At 34.1% G+C, this 19738-nt stretch overlaps 1 protein-coding gene across 1 annotated transcript in view; it reads right to left on the bottom strand.

The window, feature by feature from the left end:
- LOC148272001 (uncharacterized) overlaps positions 1-12186 on the bottom strand; it is a gene marked incomplete at its 5' end in the record, with an annotated part of 59729 nt that extends 47543 nt beyond the window's left edge. The window contains one exon of the mRNA XM_088240635.1: positions 12122-12186. Coding sequence (XP_088096761.1) covers positions 12122-12186 — 65 coding nt within the window. The remainder of the gene's footprint in view (positions 1-12121) is intronic.
- Positions 12187-19738: the final 7552 nt, after the last annotated feature.

The following is a 19738-nucleotide window of genomic DNA, read 5'->3' as shown; positions in this document are numbered from 1 at the left end:
GTATGATAGGTGCACAAATGTCGAGAACTGTGTAAGGCTAAGACATGCATTATCGACAGAATCAAGAAAGGGGTGCCGCGTCGGACATGTAGAGCGAATGCACAGCGAAAGAACGGGTCAAAGGATCTACGGTGCGAATGTTGATGGATGCAGAAAACGAGGAAGACCGAGAAAGACACGGCACGATCAAGTCCATCAAATACTTGAAGATGGACATGTCAAAAGTAGGAATAATCGGCGTGCGTGCATGAGTAGATGTATGAATGTAGAGGAAGCGAGGTCTGTATGCCAAGATAGAGTGATATGGCGTTCTTACCTCTCTGCATACACCTACGGAGAAACGGCGTGATGGTTTGTTCGTTTGATTTTTGTATTGTTTTGCCGAGGAAAGCATTTTCAACAAGTGAAACATACCTTAAATTTGTTATTTAATATGATTAACATAATAAAAAAATGAAAACATAATTGATTTAATTAACCTAACTATCAGCGTAAGCATAATAACCAATATAAACTAAAATGATCATAAAAAACATAATAAATTCATGTAGACAAAATTTCATAGCAAATTTTTACTTATTTGGCTTGATCCACCCATCGATCCGTGCGCAACCCACCTCCACTATCCATGTCTTAATAGCAATTTTATATTGTGAGAACTTACTAATTGTCCTTATGGATAATGGAAGTAGATTGTACACTTTAACCGAGTAGTAGGCCAATCCTCTTTGACCGAAGGTTGTATTAATTTTTAATTGTATTTGCAGCATCAGGGTGGAGTATCTAGTGACTCTTGTATTTGTAACGGAAGGTAGAGAAAATTTACATTTAAGTCAAGATTGAAATGTCACTATCTAAATATTTAAATTGTTCCTTTATCCTTCTTCTTTCCTTCCCATCCCCTCTCCTCTCTTCATAGTATAGTGTTAATTTTTTATATATATATTTTTATTTTTGTTAATCTTTGCTTTTAATTTTTGTATAAAATTGTAAGATTCAATATGTCCATGTATTTATAATTTTCTCAAACTGAACGGTTTGGGTAGGTAGGAAGAAATTGCCTTAAGGCAATATGCCCGCCCTTATATGTATATTTATTGTATATGTATATCAAGTGTCAAATAAATAAATAAATAAATAGAGAATAATGTTTACGTTCGTAAAGTAACAGAGCTTTTACATAAAGTTGTTTTGCTGATGTTACACTAAGATTGACGAATATACCGATGGAGCTAGTTCTGATTGGGACTCCTTTTTGTGCAATTATTATTTGTTTGATCAATGTGTCATTTGCACATCCCTATCCAACTATTCCATATTCTAAAACTGATCGCCTCATTGCCTAGTATATTTTTACAAGTTCTTTTAGGGTAATTATATTTCTTATAGTTTTAAAAAAGTATATTTGTTTTTTCAATTTATTTTTAACATGTTAACAAAAACACATTCGATTTATTGAATCCACGTGTAGTATTTAGTGAACATGATAGAAATGAATCAATTCATTAGTTACGTAAACCTTGACAAAGAAGCTTGTTTGCTTTGAAACCGGTCGGTGAAAAATAAAATTAGTGGTTAAAAACAAAGTTCTTTTATTTATTTTATTTTATTAAATCTACTATGTCCAAAGATTTACAATTTAAAATAATAATAATAATTATAGTTTATTAACAAAAAAAACAATTACTTTATCTACTACATACACACTTAGGTAATAGATTTCTCTGGATCATGTCTAGTCTGCCTCACTAGGTACAGCCTATTTTAAGGCAGACATTTTTATGCAAAAATAAACAATAACAATACTATCTACTAGTTAATTTACTTTACAGTTAATCAATATTAATTTATCCCATTTATTATTTAAGAAGGTATTTTGAGTAGATTTTCCGATTTTTCTCGACCTTAACCCAGTAGCCAATTTGTTACAATTTTTTTTATTGAATCCGGATCATGGTTTTACAATTTTCGGGTAACATATTGAATATTTTGGGGCCCAGAAACCTGAAATTTCTTTGCCCGAATTCAGAGTTTGCGGTAGACCCCATGACCCATCATCTAGTTTTACTTCTGGCAGTGTGGGAGTGTTCCTTTTGGGATTTGGTAGAGTAATTTGCTTTCACAAACATTATTATTCTAAAAATAAATAATTGCCTTATATCTAAGATCACAAATTCCTCAAATAACTTGACCCTAAGGTTACTGAAGGACTTTTTAAAAATTATTTTAATTATTGATTTTTTGAGCAGATTCGAGAGGTTTTAATATTGATTTTTTAGTGCCTCCTCATCCTATTATGCCATAAGTTATAATTGAGTTACATCAAATATAATATAGTTGTTTGCATAGAATTAGAATAGTCCAGAAGGAGCGTAGAATCATATTTAAAAACATCGAACTGTGTCCAATAATTCCCCTACTCCGCCTTTCTTTCGCCGCGTGCATTCGTGGAGTCGCCGGGTAATGTTGCTTGATGGGAAAAAAAATCATAACACAAACGTAAGGTAAAAAAAGAGTAATCTGTTTATTTCTCTAAAATTTTTTTGTGCACTCGGAAACATTGATTGACACAACAGAGTAGATAAGTAAAGGGTATTTTAATAAGAGTAATTGAATAATTGAACTTTGAACCATTTTTTTTGACATAAACGGATATGTATATATCATGTTAAATAATATTTGTTGTTTTAATGATAATGTTGTTCAAATATCCCCCACGCCGTTGTTTAATCTGAGGTCTAATTTTCAATTATTCTTTCATTAGATGAGCAAAGTAGGGTAAAAAAATTTACTACCCTGGCAACACTAACAAAATTTCCATTTTGTTTCTTCAACAATCTGACAGTTGGAAAAATAATTCAATTTTTAAGTACTACATTTTTTACATACATATTCATTCGCAAATTTCAGATGAAATGTGATTGCATCCTGTTTCTTTAAGATCCTAGCAGTATTTCTAAACTTTAAAAGGACACAACACGGCATAGTTGAATTCAAATCAGGAGTTGCGTACTGAGCGACGTCTACAAAGAAACTAATGGGTCAAAACGTAAACCTACTCATTTATGAGTAGTTGAGTCGCCTTCTGTTTGATGTGCGTATGCGGTTTCTTGACTATTCTTAATTTTATGGTTGTTTGAGTTTACATTTAATATTTGGAATTCGGAATACTCGGTTGAAATATCGAATATCAAACTTCTTACTTCAATGGATGGAAGAGTTGAAGAAATGTGGATATTTAAACATAAGCAGTATGGTAAATATTGCAATAAATTTAGATCATGAAAACTTCTTAGGGACGAAATCCAGCCTGTCTACAAACGTTTAGACATATTTAAAACACTGTAATAAATATTGTTATGAAAGCTCAGGCGTATGACGCCATAAGTGCGTCAAAAGACCGGAAAACATGTTTTTTGACATTCCCAGAATAGAATTTTTCCACATAATTATCTGAGTCGTGGGTCGCGGTGAGAAGTGATCTTTCTTAACAAAATTATAGTACGTACACGTCTCTACAGAGACGGAAACGTTTTTGGAGCAAGGTATCATCACCACAACGTCCAGTGATGCATAATGAGACGTTTAATACTAAATGCACTCTCGTACAAGCATTATTCTAGATTACGCTATGTTTCCATGACTGATTTAAGCTGTGAGAAACTCGATAAACTTGAACGTCTTCAGAATACACGCATAAGGTATATTTTTGGAAATATGACCACATTTCTGATTATCGTAGGCAACTGAAATAGCTCAAAATTAGACAGCGGAGAGACTATCCCTCCCTCTCACTTCTGTTATATGTACTTCATAGTCCTAACGCTCCTATATACTTCCGTCAACGCTTATCATGGTTTACCTCTTCGTTCTAATTATCAAATCACTCTTAATACCCATCCACAATTCCTCTTTCTTCTCTAACTCATATAGTGTCCATGCGGCTCCACTGTGGAATCATCTCCCATCCACTATCAAAGATGTTACTACAGTATTCTGTTTAAATCACGTCTGAAGAAACATCTCCTTTCTCTTCCTTGATCTCTCATCTTGTCCTTTTTCCTCTTTATTAATTTTTCCCATTTATTTAAGGTTATAAATACGAATACAATTATTTCTATTTTTGTACATCTTAAGCTTCGTTATTTTTATTTTCTATTGAATATGTTTTGCGACTCGCATTATTAAAATTAAACTTTTATTTTATTGGTTGGTTGGAAGAAATTGCCATTCGGCAATAAGCCCGCCAATGTACAATCAACATTATTTACAAAAGACGATTCGATACGTGGAGGCGTATCCGGGCGGATATATTTTTATGATACAGTTCAGTAGCTGAATCACAAATAACTATCGACGTGCTTAAAAACATGCTAAGCATTTGAGCGATCACACTGAACAATAATGAACGTGCTTAAGTTATCGCAGTCATAAGTCAACGCGTGTGTTATCTCTAAGTCAACGCTTGTGTCGTTTTGTTTTTTGTTTTCCTCGTAAATAAATACAGTTCACTGGCAAAAAATCGGCGTTTACTATTAAAAATAATACAATATATTGCATTTGCAAAATAGTAAGGACTATCTAATACAAAAAAGTGAAAATTAAATTACAATTACTATGGCGACTGCTTTTCTTGACATTTAGCTTGCCAACCGCCGGCTAAATGCAATAAATAGCGTGATAAATAACAAATAAATAAATAAAAATAGCAGTTTTGGAATATTTTTCATATTTACACCGGTGAAATTAAAATATGTGATTGCGCAGCAGGATTATACGTCGCGAAACGTAAATATTTTGACATTTAATATTAGGTGTTCACGGATGTTGGATTGAAATTTGACCACTTAACCGAGTATCGCACGCAACTACACTGGCTCAGTATCAGGCATAGAAGAAACATTTACATTATATCACTTCCTCACAATATTTTAAATAATCCCACTTCGTTTATTTATCTGAGAGAGCTCTTCCAACCTCCATCACAACACGGACTATCTCTTAGTTCTAGTAACGAGAGAACCCTTTTAATACCCTGTCATCGCTCTCTCATTTTCTTGCCTCAGCTTTCAAAGTAGTAGCCGCTCGATTGTGGAATAATCTACCCACCAATGTTAGAGACTTCTTTATTTACATTTAAGTCAAGATTGAAATGTCACTATCTAAATATTTAAATTGTTCCATTATCCTTTATTTTTCCTTCCCATCCCCTCTCCTTTCTTCATAGTATAGTGTTACTTTCTTATATTTGTAGTATAGTGTTCATTTTTCGTATATTTTTATTTTGTTAATGTTTGTTTTTAATTTTTGTATAAAATTGTAAGATTCAATATGTCCATGTATTTGTAATTTTCTCAAACTGAATGGTTTGGGTAGGTAGGAAGAAATTGCCTTCAGGCAATATGCCCGCCCTTATATGTATATAAATTGTATATGTATATATATATATATATATTTTTTTTATTTATTAAGGAAAAAAAAACAGTTTTCATATAAGAATACAAAATATAAAAAAATAATACATACAGTCAGTTAAAGTTTTTCACAAATATAATGAGAGAACATGTTACACAGTAAAGAGAAAAATAATATATTATTTAAGACATGATAAAAAAAAGAGCTCTGAAAAAGATGAGGAAATAGAGTGGAGGAGTGGAAGAGAGGGATTTTCATAATATTTTATTTTATTTTATTTGGGATATCAACAGTTCTACATACATATTTTTAGTTAACAAACAGATATAGTGTATAAACTCAGAACTAATAACAGATTTCCACATAGTATACAAAGTTAGTTAAGAAAATATATTACATATCAAATAAATACATACAATTTATACATATAAAAATGTTATTTTCATGTACTCAATAATCAAAGATTTTTTAAATATTTATTTTAAGAACATTAAGTTACTGTAAATTGGGCGGGATAAGGACAAGAATGCTTGAAGAGAGGATAAGGAGGGGAGGGGAGATGTACATATTTATTATTATAATGTCTACTAAGTTACATAATACATTTTTAGTGTAAATTTTAAATCTGACAGAGTGATGTTTGTGTAATCTGTATTTTTAAATTTTGTATTGTACATTGAAAAAGTCCTACGAAAAAAAGCATTTTTAACATACGATGTTTTACTTATTGGTACATGAAACAGGTGGTACCGTCTACAAATCCTGGCTGGCACATGTCTAGTTGACCAATTCAAAAATTTTGATATTATAATAAAATAAACATAATTAAAGGAACATAAACTTATTACACACTGACACATGTTTTATTTTACAGTGTTTCAAAAAGTTTTTATTTGAAGTTATAAAATTTTGTATTAAAAATATCTAAATGGGGACAAAGTAAATTAAATTTGGAGCAGCTACGATAAATAAACGAGTTTTGAACATATAAAATGTTAAATAAATAAAATTGTGACCGTGAATACGATAAACAACCATGGTGAGAAATTGTTATCACGTCGCTTATTAGCACGTCGATAGTTATTTGTGATTGAGCTACTGTTCCCCATAGTAGTTGCATATAACATATTTTATTGATTGATTTGGTGTTTATTTTGTAGAACTCCACATTTAAACTTATAATATTAGAAATCAAACACTGATTTGAGTCTACTGAACACTTTATTTTATTTTTACAAATATAAAAAATATGAAAACAAAAATTTCGTGACAATTGTTTTGCCTTGTTAGGGCATTTTCAAACGAATGTGAAGATTAGATGGATTGAATGTCCTTATATATTTATATAATTCAGATACTTAATTAGAAAACGTATATGACGCGTCTCGACCGATCTTACGACTTTATATAAAATAATAAAACCAATGTTTGATACCCCTGATCTACTGAAATTGATTTCATTCTATGTACCACCTAGATTAAGCAGAACATCTACAATATTTTATTGTCAAAATTCTTGAACGGTAGCTCAATATAACTTACCTATTGTAAGATTACAGAATACCGGGAATGAATATGCATTACATTTTGATATATTTAGTTTATCTCTACCTAACTTAAAAAATAAAGTGACCAACATATTTTCATCAAAAAGAGCAAATAATCTTCAGAAGATTGGGTTGGAATAGTTATAATTTGATTAATTAATGTATTTTGTTATTGTATAATTTCTTTAAAATATATATGTATTTCAAGTAATTAATGATATGTACAGGACGAGTATATTAATATTTCATCCTCGATTTTTTTTTAATATTTTTTTTTAAGCACTCTTTATACCACATATATGTAAATGGCAGAAATGCCGTAAATAAATAAATAAATTAATTAATTAATTAATAGATAAATCATGTTACAATTGCATTCATATATTTTGATAAGAAATTCTTAAAAATATAAATATTGTATAATAATACATTTATGTTTATATAAATTTCTTCATAATATTTCAATCATGGTTGAAAATTAAAATGAACAGCAACCTATTAATTATAATATTAATTATAGATATTTTTTCGACAGCAATTATCCAAAGTTATAAAACTATAAAGCTTCATTAATTATCTCACAATACATACTTGTGTGTCAATAAATACTTACTTTGTTATATTTTTCCCGAAATTCAAATATAAATACCTAAATTCCCCATTACCTATTAAACACTTAGCCTCACCCTTAACCATTGGTTTTTCCCTCAATTATGATTAATGTACATGCTATAGTTCATAAGATTATTTTTATTTTCTACTTAAGTACCTTGAATTATATAACTATATAAGGACATTCAATCTATCTAATCTTCACATTCGTTTGAAAATGCCCTAACAAGGCGAAACAATTGTCACGAAATTTTTGTTTTTATATTTGTAAAAATAAAATAAAGTGTTCAGTAGACTCAAATCAGCGTTTGTCATATTATAAGTTTAACATATTTAACTTTTTACACAGGCTTCATTCATTAGAATTTTTCACATTTTTAAAAGTTTTTGATTGAAATGTTATTCCATAAATTAATTGCTGAAACAATAAATTTTATAACAAGAACTGCTTTTCTTCAAATGTGAAATTCGCGAAATTATTCTCAATGGTCCGGATAATGTTTTAATTAGCGACGTGTTGAATAACTCTCTGGGAATTTCACGAGTCGCATTAAAATTAGATTCGGCTTGGAGGTCAACTCTCCTGACGACCGTCCTTGGTTGAAAAAACTTGAAAAATGTAACCAACAAAAATACACTTACGACTAAACATCCCCACTCTTTGACAAATTGCGCTATAACGAAATGTGTTTGCAATAAACAAATCTCTATTTAACTGGAAAAGTCACAGAGCATAGAATTAAGAATAGTCCAGAAACCGCATACGCACATCAAACAGAAGGCGACTCAACTACTCATAAATTAGTAGGTTTACGTTTTGACCCATTAGTTTCTTTGTAGACGTCGCTCAGTACGCAACTCCTGATTTGAATTTGACCATGCCGTGTTGTGTCCTTTTAAAGTATAGAAATACTGCTAGGATCTTAAAGAAACAGGATGCAATCACATTTCATGTGTAATTATCAAATTAATGTGTTTGTCACAAATGCATTACTTAAAAATTGAATTATTATTCCATCTGTCAGATTGTCGAAGAAACAAAATGAACATTTCGTTAGTGTTGCCAGAGTAGTAAAAATATTTACCCTACTTGCTCATATAATAAAAGAAATAATGAAAATTGAACCTCGGATTAAACAAAGCCGTGGTGAACATTTGGCCGACATTATCTTTAAAACATAAAATATCATTTAACATGATATAAAAATATCCGTTTTATGTAAAATAAAATTTGTTTTATATTTTAAGTTCAAAGTTCATTGATTCAATTACTCTTATTAAATGACCCTTTACTTATCTACTTTTCTTCGCGATCTGGCAATATTACTCGGTGACTTCAAGTATGCGCGCGGCGAAAGTGGGGCATAGTGGGGAAATTATTGGACACAGTCCGATGTATTCAAATATGATTCTACGCTCCTTCTAGACTGTTCTTAATTCTATGTCACAGAGATTCGAGATCTTGGTGTCGTATTTGACGAAAAGCTTGAAATCAAAAGCCACATCAACCACATTACTTCATAAAGTATGAAAACTTTGGGTTTCATTCTTAAAACCATAAAGGATTTTGAATCACTCAAAATAATGAAACTCTTGTTTATATCCTTGGTTAGAAGCCAATTAGAGTACAACTCTACTATATGGTCCCGTTTTTACTTAATTCACATAAATACGAGTAATGTTGAAAGAGTCCAACGAAAAATTTTAAGATTCATTAATTTCAAACGGCATATTCCTATGGAAAAAAATAACTACATGATTTTGTTAATTTTTTTGAATTTACCTGGAATTTACTCTGGAGGATCGCAGGAAAATATCTGACCTAATGTTATTAAGGAAAATATCTGACCTAATGTTATTAAGGAAAATATCTGACCTAATGTTATTAAGGTAAATATCTGACCTACCGACCCTGATGTATGGGAGCGAAGTATGGACATGGAAAACAGGGATGAAAGTAGGCTGAATGCTGTCGGAATGCGATCTTTCGGGCGAATGTGTGGTAAAACTATGTACGATAGATGCACAAATGTTGAGATCCGTACAGTATGTAAGGCCGGGACAAGTATTATCGACAAAATCAAGAAAGGAGCTCTGCGCTGGTTCGGACATGTAGAGCAAATGGATTGCGAAAAAACGGCTAAGAATATTTACAATGCGAATGTTGATGGATGCAGAAATAGAGGAAGACCGAGAAAGACACGGCATGACAAAATCCAACAATTACTTAAAGATGGACATGTTAAAAGTCGGAGTAATCGGCGCGCGTGCATGAGAAGATCTATGAATGTAGAGGAAGCGAGATCTGTATGCAAAGATAGAGTGTTGTGGCGTTCTATCCTCTCTGCCTACCACCCTTACGGGGAAACGGCGTGATGGTTTGTTGTTGTTGTAATAAAATTTACGAAAAATATATTCATAAACGATTAATGGATCATATAAAAAATCTCAACATAATATGCTAATTAAACCAACATGGTTTTCAAGAAAAAAAAGGAACTGGAACCGCTCTAGTAAATTTAATTAATTATATTTTTATTTATATCCCTACAGAGATGAGGTAGAATTTTTTCAAATTCAAGATTCAGGATTATGGATATTCGAGCGTTTACAGGGCTTATGACCTGTCATTGGCTGGGTTAAGTGGCCACTTTATGTAGGTACTACAACATTCCCCATTACGCTTATTTAGCGAATATCCACACCAGGTAACATTTTTGGTTTTTGTATATATGCTACGAATCAAGAACCCATCCACAAGCGAGTTGGAAGCGCCATCTATGCATTGATATTGAAGTTAAGTACAGTGCAGGTACACGAACCAAAAAATGTTAATTAATTATATTCAAACAAATATGGATGCTAGAATTCCAACCGCTGGAGTAATATAAGATTTTAAAAAAGCTTTCGATACGGTTCACATTGAGACCATGATAAAAAAATAAATGACAGGAGTAAAATCTCAAGAATGCAAATTATTAAAATCATCCTTAACAAATCGAAAGCAGTATACCTTTATAAATGAAAAAAAAAGTAAAATACAAACAGTAAATTTTGGAGTCCCACAAGGATCTATTTTGGGTCCTTTATATATTAATGATTTTATATATATAGATAAGTCATTAATATATATTTTAAATATTAATGACTTATCACTGTATATTTTTTAAGGAAAAAATATTATGTATGCCGACGACATTGGACTTTTCTATAAAAAACAAACAGACTTATTAACAAACAATGACATAAACGAAGACCTTAATATGTTGACTAAATGGACATTTCAAACTTACTTACACTTAATGAAAAAAAAAGCAATATTATCCATTTTGAATCTAGAAAAAAATGTCATTAAGTAGATGCTTACATAAATAATGAACGACTAACTGAAATTGAACATGTTAAATACTTAGGACTCACAATAGACAAACAATTGAAATGGACAATTCATATCAACAATTTAATTAGCAAGTGGCGACATTATTGAGTATTTTTTTAAAAATCATAAACTTTATGCCAAAAAAGGAAAAAAAATTCATGTATGAAGCCTATGTAAAAACTAAAATTTGTAATATGCAACTACTATGGAGAACAGGAAATCAAAATGACAAACAGACTACAAAGACAGCAAAATAAAATATTTAAGTTAGTATATATTTATATATTTTTTTAAAAAAGCAATATTTGCGATTTACTCAAATATTTCATTTTGAGATCCATTTTCAACGAGTTGTAAATAACTCACTATTAGAAAATGGAATCGAGTTGGGGTATAGTGGGATTGGAACCACGGACCTTTGGTCCGTGAGTCCGAGACACTAGCCACAGGACCACAACCCAATTTTAATATGACCTACCCTATCTTACGGCAACTAAAGAACTTTTTAAACAAACTAAACAATTAAATGTAACTGAACTCTTTAAACTAGAATCGTTAAAATTTATCCATAAATTAACCACTGATGTAATTGTAGACGAAGAATTAAAACTTGAAAAAAACTGTAGTAAACATGAACACAATACGAGAATATCAGAAAAATATCATATACGATTACAACCCTTTAAAACGAAAAAAAGACAATCGAGACTAATAAACCATGGGCTGAAATTATACAATAAACTACCAGACAAAACTAAACAAAAGACTCTGACAACCTTTACAAAAGATGTTAAAAATATTATTATTAACAGTAGAATATGAATTTTAAAAGTAAAAATATTTTGTTAAATGTATGTAACCCGTAAGGGTTTATCAATGAAAAATTTAAATATACATATTTAAAAAAAAAACACTGTTAAACACATTCTTAAGCGTGCTCTAATAATGACAATGTATATTGATTTAATTTATAAGTCGTTTAACACAATAGGTACATATTTCTTAACCTTCTGCTTGAATTTTTATTTTATTTTAAATCATCAAAGTTTTTTCGCATTTCACAATTTTACACATAACTAATATTTTTTAATACTTCTGGGTCTAATCGGACCCATTTCTGGAAGGAATGACTTAACTTCAACTTAGTAATAAAAAAAAGCATGCTTACTATGTAAAGCGGCCGCTCTTTCTTGTAGATCTGCTAATCTCCCTTCTTGTCCAGCGAGACCTCTCCTGTAATCAAATTTCTTGGTTAATGGTGAATTTATTGTTTATCATAATAGGGTATTATCACTTGGGAGGTATATCGGATTTAACCTACTCTACAAATGAAAGATTTTTTAAAGATTCTCCTTGTGTTTACATAAGCTCTTTATAATGAATATTTTCATTCATTATTTTCGTTTGGAAAATAAAGTCTTTCGAAAACGATCGTTTCGTAAGTTGGTAATAAATTTTGTCACAGAAATTCACGAGTAATGCATTCATTTTAATGTTGGTAATGCCACAGGCCACAGATAAATATAAAAGGAGTTGTCTATGCATATTATATCAACCCCCCTTCTTACCCACTCCACACTCCAGTTCCAGGCACTGACAGATGAAAGTGTAAACTGATTACATCTTACACCTTAATTTTTTAAAATAATTTTATGGTTTTCAACCTCTTTTAAATTAATTCAATTTATCATGAAAATTATAAATCACAACTCGTAGCGTTTGGTAAGTGACAGGACGCCGTAAATCTAAACAAACGACACATAGAAAAAGGAAGCTATCTACAAAACAAATCCGATGACGTCACAAAACATTAAAAGACGTCATACTTGATGACGTCACGAATTGTTTGTTTTAGGCACCATACAAATGACTAGAATTTAATCCTTTATGTCTCACTTATTTCTTAACAGATTTAAATAAGAATAGTACCGATCTGCTTGTGATTTTTCAGATTAATTTATTAGCTAATAAAAAAATCCATGATTGCCCATAGGAGGGTGAATAGGTGAATGGCTCATTCACATCTTGGTTTAACATTCCTAAAGGAGTCAAACAGGGATGTGTAATGTTACCATGGTTGTTCAACATATACATCGATAACTGTATGAAAGAAATGAAAGATTTAGGAATGGGAGCAAAAATGAATGGTATAACTGTTAACTGTCTTCTGTATGCGGATGATGCCGCGCTTCTTGCTAGCAGCAAAAGAGACCCGCAATTCTTGGTAACAAAAATCTACGCTGTAGGCAAGGGAAGCCATTTGCTTATGAATGTTGATAAATCCAAAGTGATGGTTGTTGAAAGGGATGAAAATATAACTAAATGTGAGATCAGTGTGAACGGAGATATTCTGAACCAGGTAGAAGAATTTGTGTATCTGGGAAGTATGTTTACTAGGGATGGAAAGACCGAGAAAGATATTGACAGGAGGGTGAGTGCCGGGAACAGGGTGAACGGTGCACTGAAATCTACTTTGACAAACAAATGTTTATCGCAGGAGGCAAAACTAGCAGTTCACAATGGAGTTCTAGTGCCAACTCTATGGGAGTGAAGAATGGAATTGGAAAAATGATGATGAAAGCAGGTTAAATGCTGTCGAAAAGCGATCCCTCGGGTGAATGTGTGGTAAAACGGTGTATGATAGGTGCACAAATGTCGAGATCCGTAAACTTTTTATGGCTGAGATATGCTTTATCGACAGAATCAAGAAAGGGGTGCTACGTCGGTTTGGACATGTAGAGCGAATGGACAGCGAAAGAACGGCTAAAAGGATCAACGATGCGAATGTTGATGGATGCAGAAAACGAGGAAGACCGAGAAATTCAAGTCCATCAAATGCCTGAGGATGGACATGTCAAAAGTAGGAATAATCGGCGTGCGTGCATGAGAAGATGTATGAATGTACAGAGGAAGCGAGTTCTGTATGCAAAGATAGAGTGATATGCGTTTTATTCTCTCTGCCTACCCCTACAGGGAGCGGCGTGATGGTTTGTTTGTTTTCATTTCATCACAGTGCCGACGGTAAATCTGAGTGAAAATGTTGACCAAGTCAACAAACGAAGTTATAGGTCAGTGATCTAGAAGCTCTTTCGTCCAAAATCGCGTATTTTTATTCTATTATAAATTTAGAGTTATTTTTGTAAGAAGTTTGGCGACAAACACGCCTTTGTTAAGAAAATCATTGTTTGACCAGAATGCGTACATAACGAGTAATTTTTTTCTTGTTTATTTCAATTCTTGTCGCTAGCTAAAGTGTTCGGGCCAAATCTCAACCAAAGGAATACCTCGAAAATGTTTTGAGTGTGTCCAAATGTTTGCAGACTGACTGATTTTCCTCCCTAGGGAGTTATTTAGATCGGTTTTCGAAAGGGAATATGGAAGTCTAGGCATTTACAGTGCTTATGACCTGTCGTTGGCTGGTTTACGTAGCCACTTTTTTTTTGTTGTAAATATTGTTAATTGTACATTGGCAAGCTTATTGCCAAATGGCAATTTGCTCCAACGGACCAATAAAATAGTAGTTTAATTTTTATAATTTAATGTATAAAACATATTCAATAGAAAAAAAATTAAAACCTAAAGATTTATATAAAAATAGAAATAAACGTATCTTCATTTATATAATTCTTCTGTACGTGTGATGACACTGAACTCCTCCTAAACGGCTTAACCGATTTACGTGCGGTTTTCAGAGAAATGTAGATATTTGCGCTGCGCGTGTTCGTACATATTAACATCTTTAATCTAATACGTAAAAAAGTTAGGAGTAAAAACATTTTATTCATCGATCTTCCAGAGTTGCTTTCGAGGAGAATGCATGCACAAAAAATGGAAGGATGCTGTTTTTTTGAAAATAAAAAAGTGTGTTTTTGAATGTTTACAAACAGCATTCGTTTTTTGTGGACATCAATCAGATTCTTTCCTGTAATTCCTTATAATTTCTACCCATTTATTTCTTTTTACTGGATTTTCGGTAATACTAAATAAATATCAACTGACATTCAATACAGTTTTAAAAATCGTATTCCTACGTAAGTGCACCCCTGTTGGTGAGAAGAGCGGAGCTTGACATTTGCAAAAAGAATTCCATATTTGAAAAATATTTATTTTATTTTTAGAATTCATTCCATAAACAAGTACCTAGATACCTACTTAAATTCAATATTTGAATACCAATAATTCATTGCACGTGCAGAAAAATGTGTATACGGCTGGTGACATTGCACTTTTTTTATTTTGCTTTGTGCAACAGCAAACCACCCAATGACGAAACGAAGATATTTAAATGTCGAACTCAATGTATATATATATATAGTTTATCAAAAATTCACCAACCAGCTCACATCAGGCAAGCCAACGTTTGGGCAGGACAACGTCTGTCAGATCCGCTAGTTTTTCTATAAATTACCTTAAATCAATACTATTACTCAATAGGAAGAATGAAAACAGAGGAGAAAGGAAACAAGAAAGGAGGAGAGATTAAAGAAGGGAAAGGAGATGTTTCTTCAGACGTGATTTAAACAGAGATACTGTAGTAATATCTCTGATGGCGAATGGGAGATGATTCCGCAGTGGAGCCGTATGGACACTATATGAGTAAAATATGTATCGAAAACTATAGGCCGGTGGCAATTTTATCTGCTCCTGCAAAGGCATTTGAATGGTTGATATATCATTTTGTCTATCCCCAATTAGAACCATTCATATCAAACGAACAACATGGATTTTGGCCTGGGCGTTCAACCAATACAAATTTGATGGTGTTTACGAATTTTGTCACTAAGTCACTCGACAAAGGTGCTCAAGTAGACTGTTCGTACAACGATTTTTCCAAAGCGTTTGATAAGGTAGATCACCAACTTTTGCTTCTGAAACTTCAGAGGATTGGCTTTAGCGACATTCTTCTGAAGCTATTCACAAATTATCTTACAGATCGTAAGCAATATGTGTCATATGGACTGTATCAATCTGAAACATTTAATACCTCTTCAGGGGTTCCTCAAGGATCTAATTTGGGACCATTGTTATTTTTAATCTTTATAAATGATATTGGTAAAGTCATAAAATTTTGTAATTTTCTCTTATTTGCTGACGACCTAAAAATTTTTTGTGAAATACTGACTTCTTCTGATTGTATTAAACTTCAGTGTGACATTCAAAATATAATTCAATGGAGCAAACAAAACAAATTGTTCTTCAATGTTTCCAAATGTTTTGTAATGGCATACACAAGAGCATCCAAAACAATATACTATCGTTATCTCATGGACGGAGTAAGACTTGAAAGGGTTTCAACGTCCAGAGATCTCGGGGTGTTGTTTGATGCTCAGTTATCTTTTAATCTTCATATAGTTAATCTATGTAATGACTCCCTTAAAATGCTTGGTTTTGTTCTTAGAAATGCCAAGATCTTTTCTAACACTCAGATTTTGAGGACATTGTATAATTCCTTGGTAAGAAGTCGTTTGGAGTTTAGTTCCATTATTTGGTCGCCACATGAGACTCGATACTCTTTGATGGTGGAGAGAGTGCAGAAAAAATTTCTGCGCTATCTGTACCTTAAAGAGTGTGGATATTATCCTTGGCTCTTCCCAACTGACTTTTTACTGGGAATGCTAGGCTATCAGTCATTATGGAGGAGGAGGGACGTTCATTTGGGTGTTCACTTTTTCCAGGTGATCGGTGGTCGCATACATAACTCAGAAATTCTGATGGATGTAGGTCTGTTCGTACCTGATAACTATCTTCGACAAAGACAGCATCGATTGTTTTACCTACCGCGATGCAGAACCAACCTGCCAATGGTTATGCCGGTTGGTAGGGCAATCTTGCTACTTAATCGCATCGCCTCGGATGTCGACATATTTCACGACAGTGGGCCTTCCCTTAGGAAAGCACTTTCTAACATTTAATTTTTCTTTTTACATTTTGTTATATTATTTTAATAACATAATTATCTACTGTAATTTGTGATTTATTATTGTATTTAGAATGAATTGGGTCTTTTTCTGTAATGTTCTAAATATCTGAATAAATAAATGAAATAAATGAAATGAAATGAGTTAGAGAAGAAAGAGGAATTGTGGATGGGTATTAAGAGAGTGCCCTGACAATTAGAACGAAGAGGTAAACCATGAACTGATAAGCGTTGGCGGAGGTACGAGGGCGGATTGAAAATGAAGCTACCTAAGTAGGAAAAAAACTTTTTTTTCAAAAACCATTTATTTCTCAACTTGAACACACGTTCATATGAGATGTTTACCATTTCAACAATCTCACGCAACTTCACTCGGCGATCATTCATAACTATTGTTATGTTTATATTTCACACTTAAAGATTTTAAAGGATTTATTATTCAAATCTTCCCGCAAACGACCAACAGCGCCACTTACGCCCACTTTTTACAACTATTCCAATCATACCAACCAAAAATAACTTTAATTCTCAGCACTGACAACCTAACAAAAACCTTCTAGAAAGGGCTTCTTTCATCTCCGACGGGAAGTTCGCAGTTCCGGGCCAGCCAGCCAACAGCAAGGACGTTTCTTTAAGAACCGCCCCGGACTCCGCGGATAACCCGTTCCAGCCATGTTGTTAGAAACCGCGTTATCAACGGGCGACGATCTCTATATTTGTCAACAAGCATTATAAAGTTGTGAAGTTTTATATACGACACCGCGTGTGACCGTTTCAACCCGAGCGTCAGTCGGCAGTAAGCGATTCCTCGCGCCCACCTGTCCACGCCTCGTGACCACGCTGGTCTCCATCCTTCGTAATCTGCCCCATCCGTGTCTCCGATAGTCCTTGGGAGACTCTGGTTTCAACACGGAATCTCTGGCACCCTAGGAACGGTTTCCTTTTGTCCACGCGCTCACCCGAGCCCCAACAACCGCCTCGATAGCCCCCCGGAGGACTTTAACGAGCTCCTGGAAGAGTTACTTCCCGAGCCAGCCACTTTCCACGTGATGCAGCCTCGACAACATCTCGTCGTCCCGCGTGTTTAACGCGAGGCCGTTTACCGGCCTCGCTTCAGCCAGGCCAGGTCGCCTTGGTCTTCGGGATTCTTCAGACACCCCGTCACGGTGAGATCGTTCCATAATTTCGAGCTAGCTAAACCCTTATTTTTTCTTTAGATCCGAATCAAGCGTGTTGTGGTTATCCTATCCCGCCATTCCTCCTTGTCATATGTAATCTGAGAGTTTTGTAGAACTAAATCTGTTATATTGTAATATTAAATTGGCCCCGAGCCTTGAACAACAAAGCTGTTTTACTTATTTGTGATTCCTGTGGTCTCGAGCGTTGAGGAGGAAGGGTTTGGAGTCATCAAAACCCTTACGACTTAACCTGGATAAGTGTCTTGTACTCTCCGCTGATTCTAGCCGGGCAAAAGCTAAGAGCGGTAATCTCCGTCTTCAAGTAGAAAGTATTATGTAAACTCAGTGGAAGTACTGTACACTTCCCGCCCGTAACACTTTTTTGAGCGAAGAGAAAAAAAAAGGAATCTATGAATTTTAATGAGTGGATCTATGGTCGAATGTATTTGCCCTAGATGCGAGACGCAGATAAATTTGGCGGTTTGAATGCGCGCTTATTTGACACTATGTAACGAACTTACAGTTACTAAAATAAAATACTTGATGCGCGGAAACTATTTTTTCATGGTTAATTTCACTTTTCCACGTAGGTTTTTGCTGTAAACAAGGGATTAATAGACAGTTTTTTATGAATATTTCTACATATACCGGCGGATTAATTTTTTATAACAAAGCTGTTGGTTTTTCCGTGGCGTCGGCGTTTTAGAAAAAAGGTTTAGAATCGGTCCCACGTTCAAAAGGCGACAGTGTTACGGGCGGGAAGTGTACAGTACTTCCACTGAGTTTACATAATACTTTCTACTTGAAGACGGAGATTACCGCTCTTAGCTTTTGCCCGGCTAGAATCAGCGGAGAGTACAAGACACTTATCCAGGTTAAGTCGTAAGGGTTTTGATGACTCCAAACCCTTCCTCCTCAACGCTCGAGACCACAGGAATCACAAATAAGTAAAACAGCTTTGTTGTTCAAGGCTCGGGGCCAATTTAATATTACAATATAACAGATTTAGTTCTACAAAACTCTCAGATTACATATGACAAGGAGGAATGGCGGGATAGGATAACCACAACACGCTTGATTCGGATCTAAAGAAAAAATAAGGGTTTAGCTAGCTCGAAATTATGGAACGATCTCACCGTGACGGGGTGTCTGAAGAATCCCGAAGACCAAGGCGACCTGGCCTGGCTGAAGCGAGGCCGGTAAACGGCCTCGCGTTAAACACGCGGGACGACGAGATGTTGTCGAGGCTGCATCACGTGGAAAGTGGCTGGCTCGGGAAGTAACTCTTCCAGGAGCTCGTTAAAGTCCTCCGGGGGGCTATCGAGGCGGTTGTTGGGGCTCGGGTGAGCGCGTGGACAAAAGGAAACCGTTCCTAGGGTGCCAGAGATTCCGTGTTGAAACCAGAGTCTCCCAAGGACTATCGGAGACACGGATGGGGCAGATTACGAAGGATGGAGACCAGCGTGGTCACGAGGCGTGGACAGGTGGGCGCGAGGAATCGCTTACTGCCGACTGACGCTCGGGTTGAAACGGTCACACGCGGTGTCGTATATAAAACTTCACAACTTTATAATGCTTGTTGACAAATATAGAGATCGTCGCCCGTTGATAACGCGGTTTCTAACAACATGGCTGGAACGGGTTATCCGCGGAGTCCGGGGCGGTTCTTAAAGAAACGTCCTTGCTGTTA

The sequence above is a fragment of the Micrasema longulum genome, unplaced genomic scaffold, assembly GCF_059751315.1.
Source record: "Micrasema longulum isolate JH-2025_06_02 unplaced genomic scaffold, ASM5975131v1 h1tg002534l, whole genome shotgun sequence".
Lineage (NCBI taxonomy): Eukaryota > Metazoa > Arthropoda > Insecta > Trichoptera > Brachycentridae > Micrasema > Micrasema longulum.
This window is presented reverse-complemented; position numbering and strand designations above follow the sequence as displayed.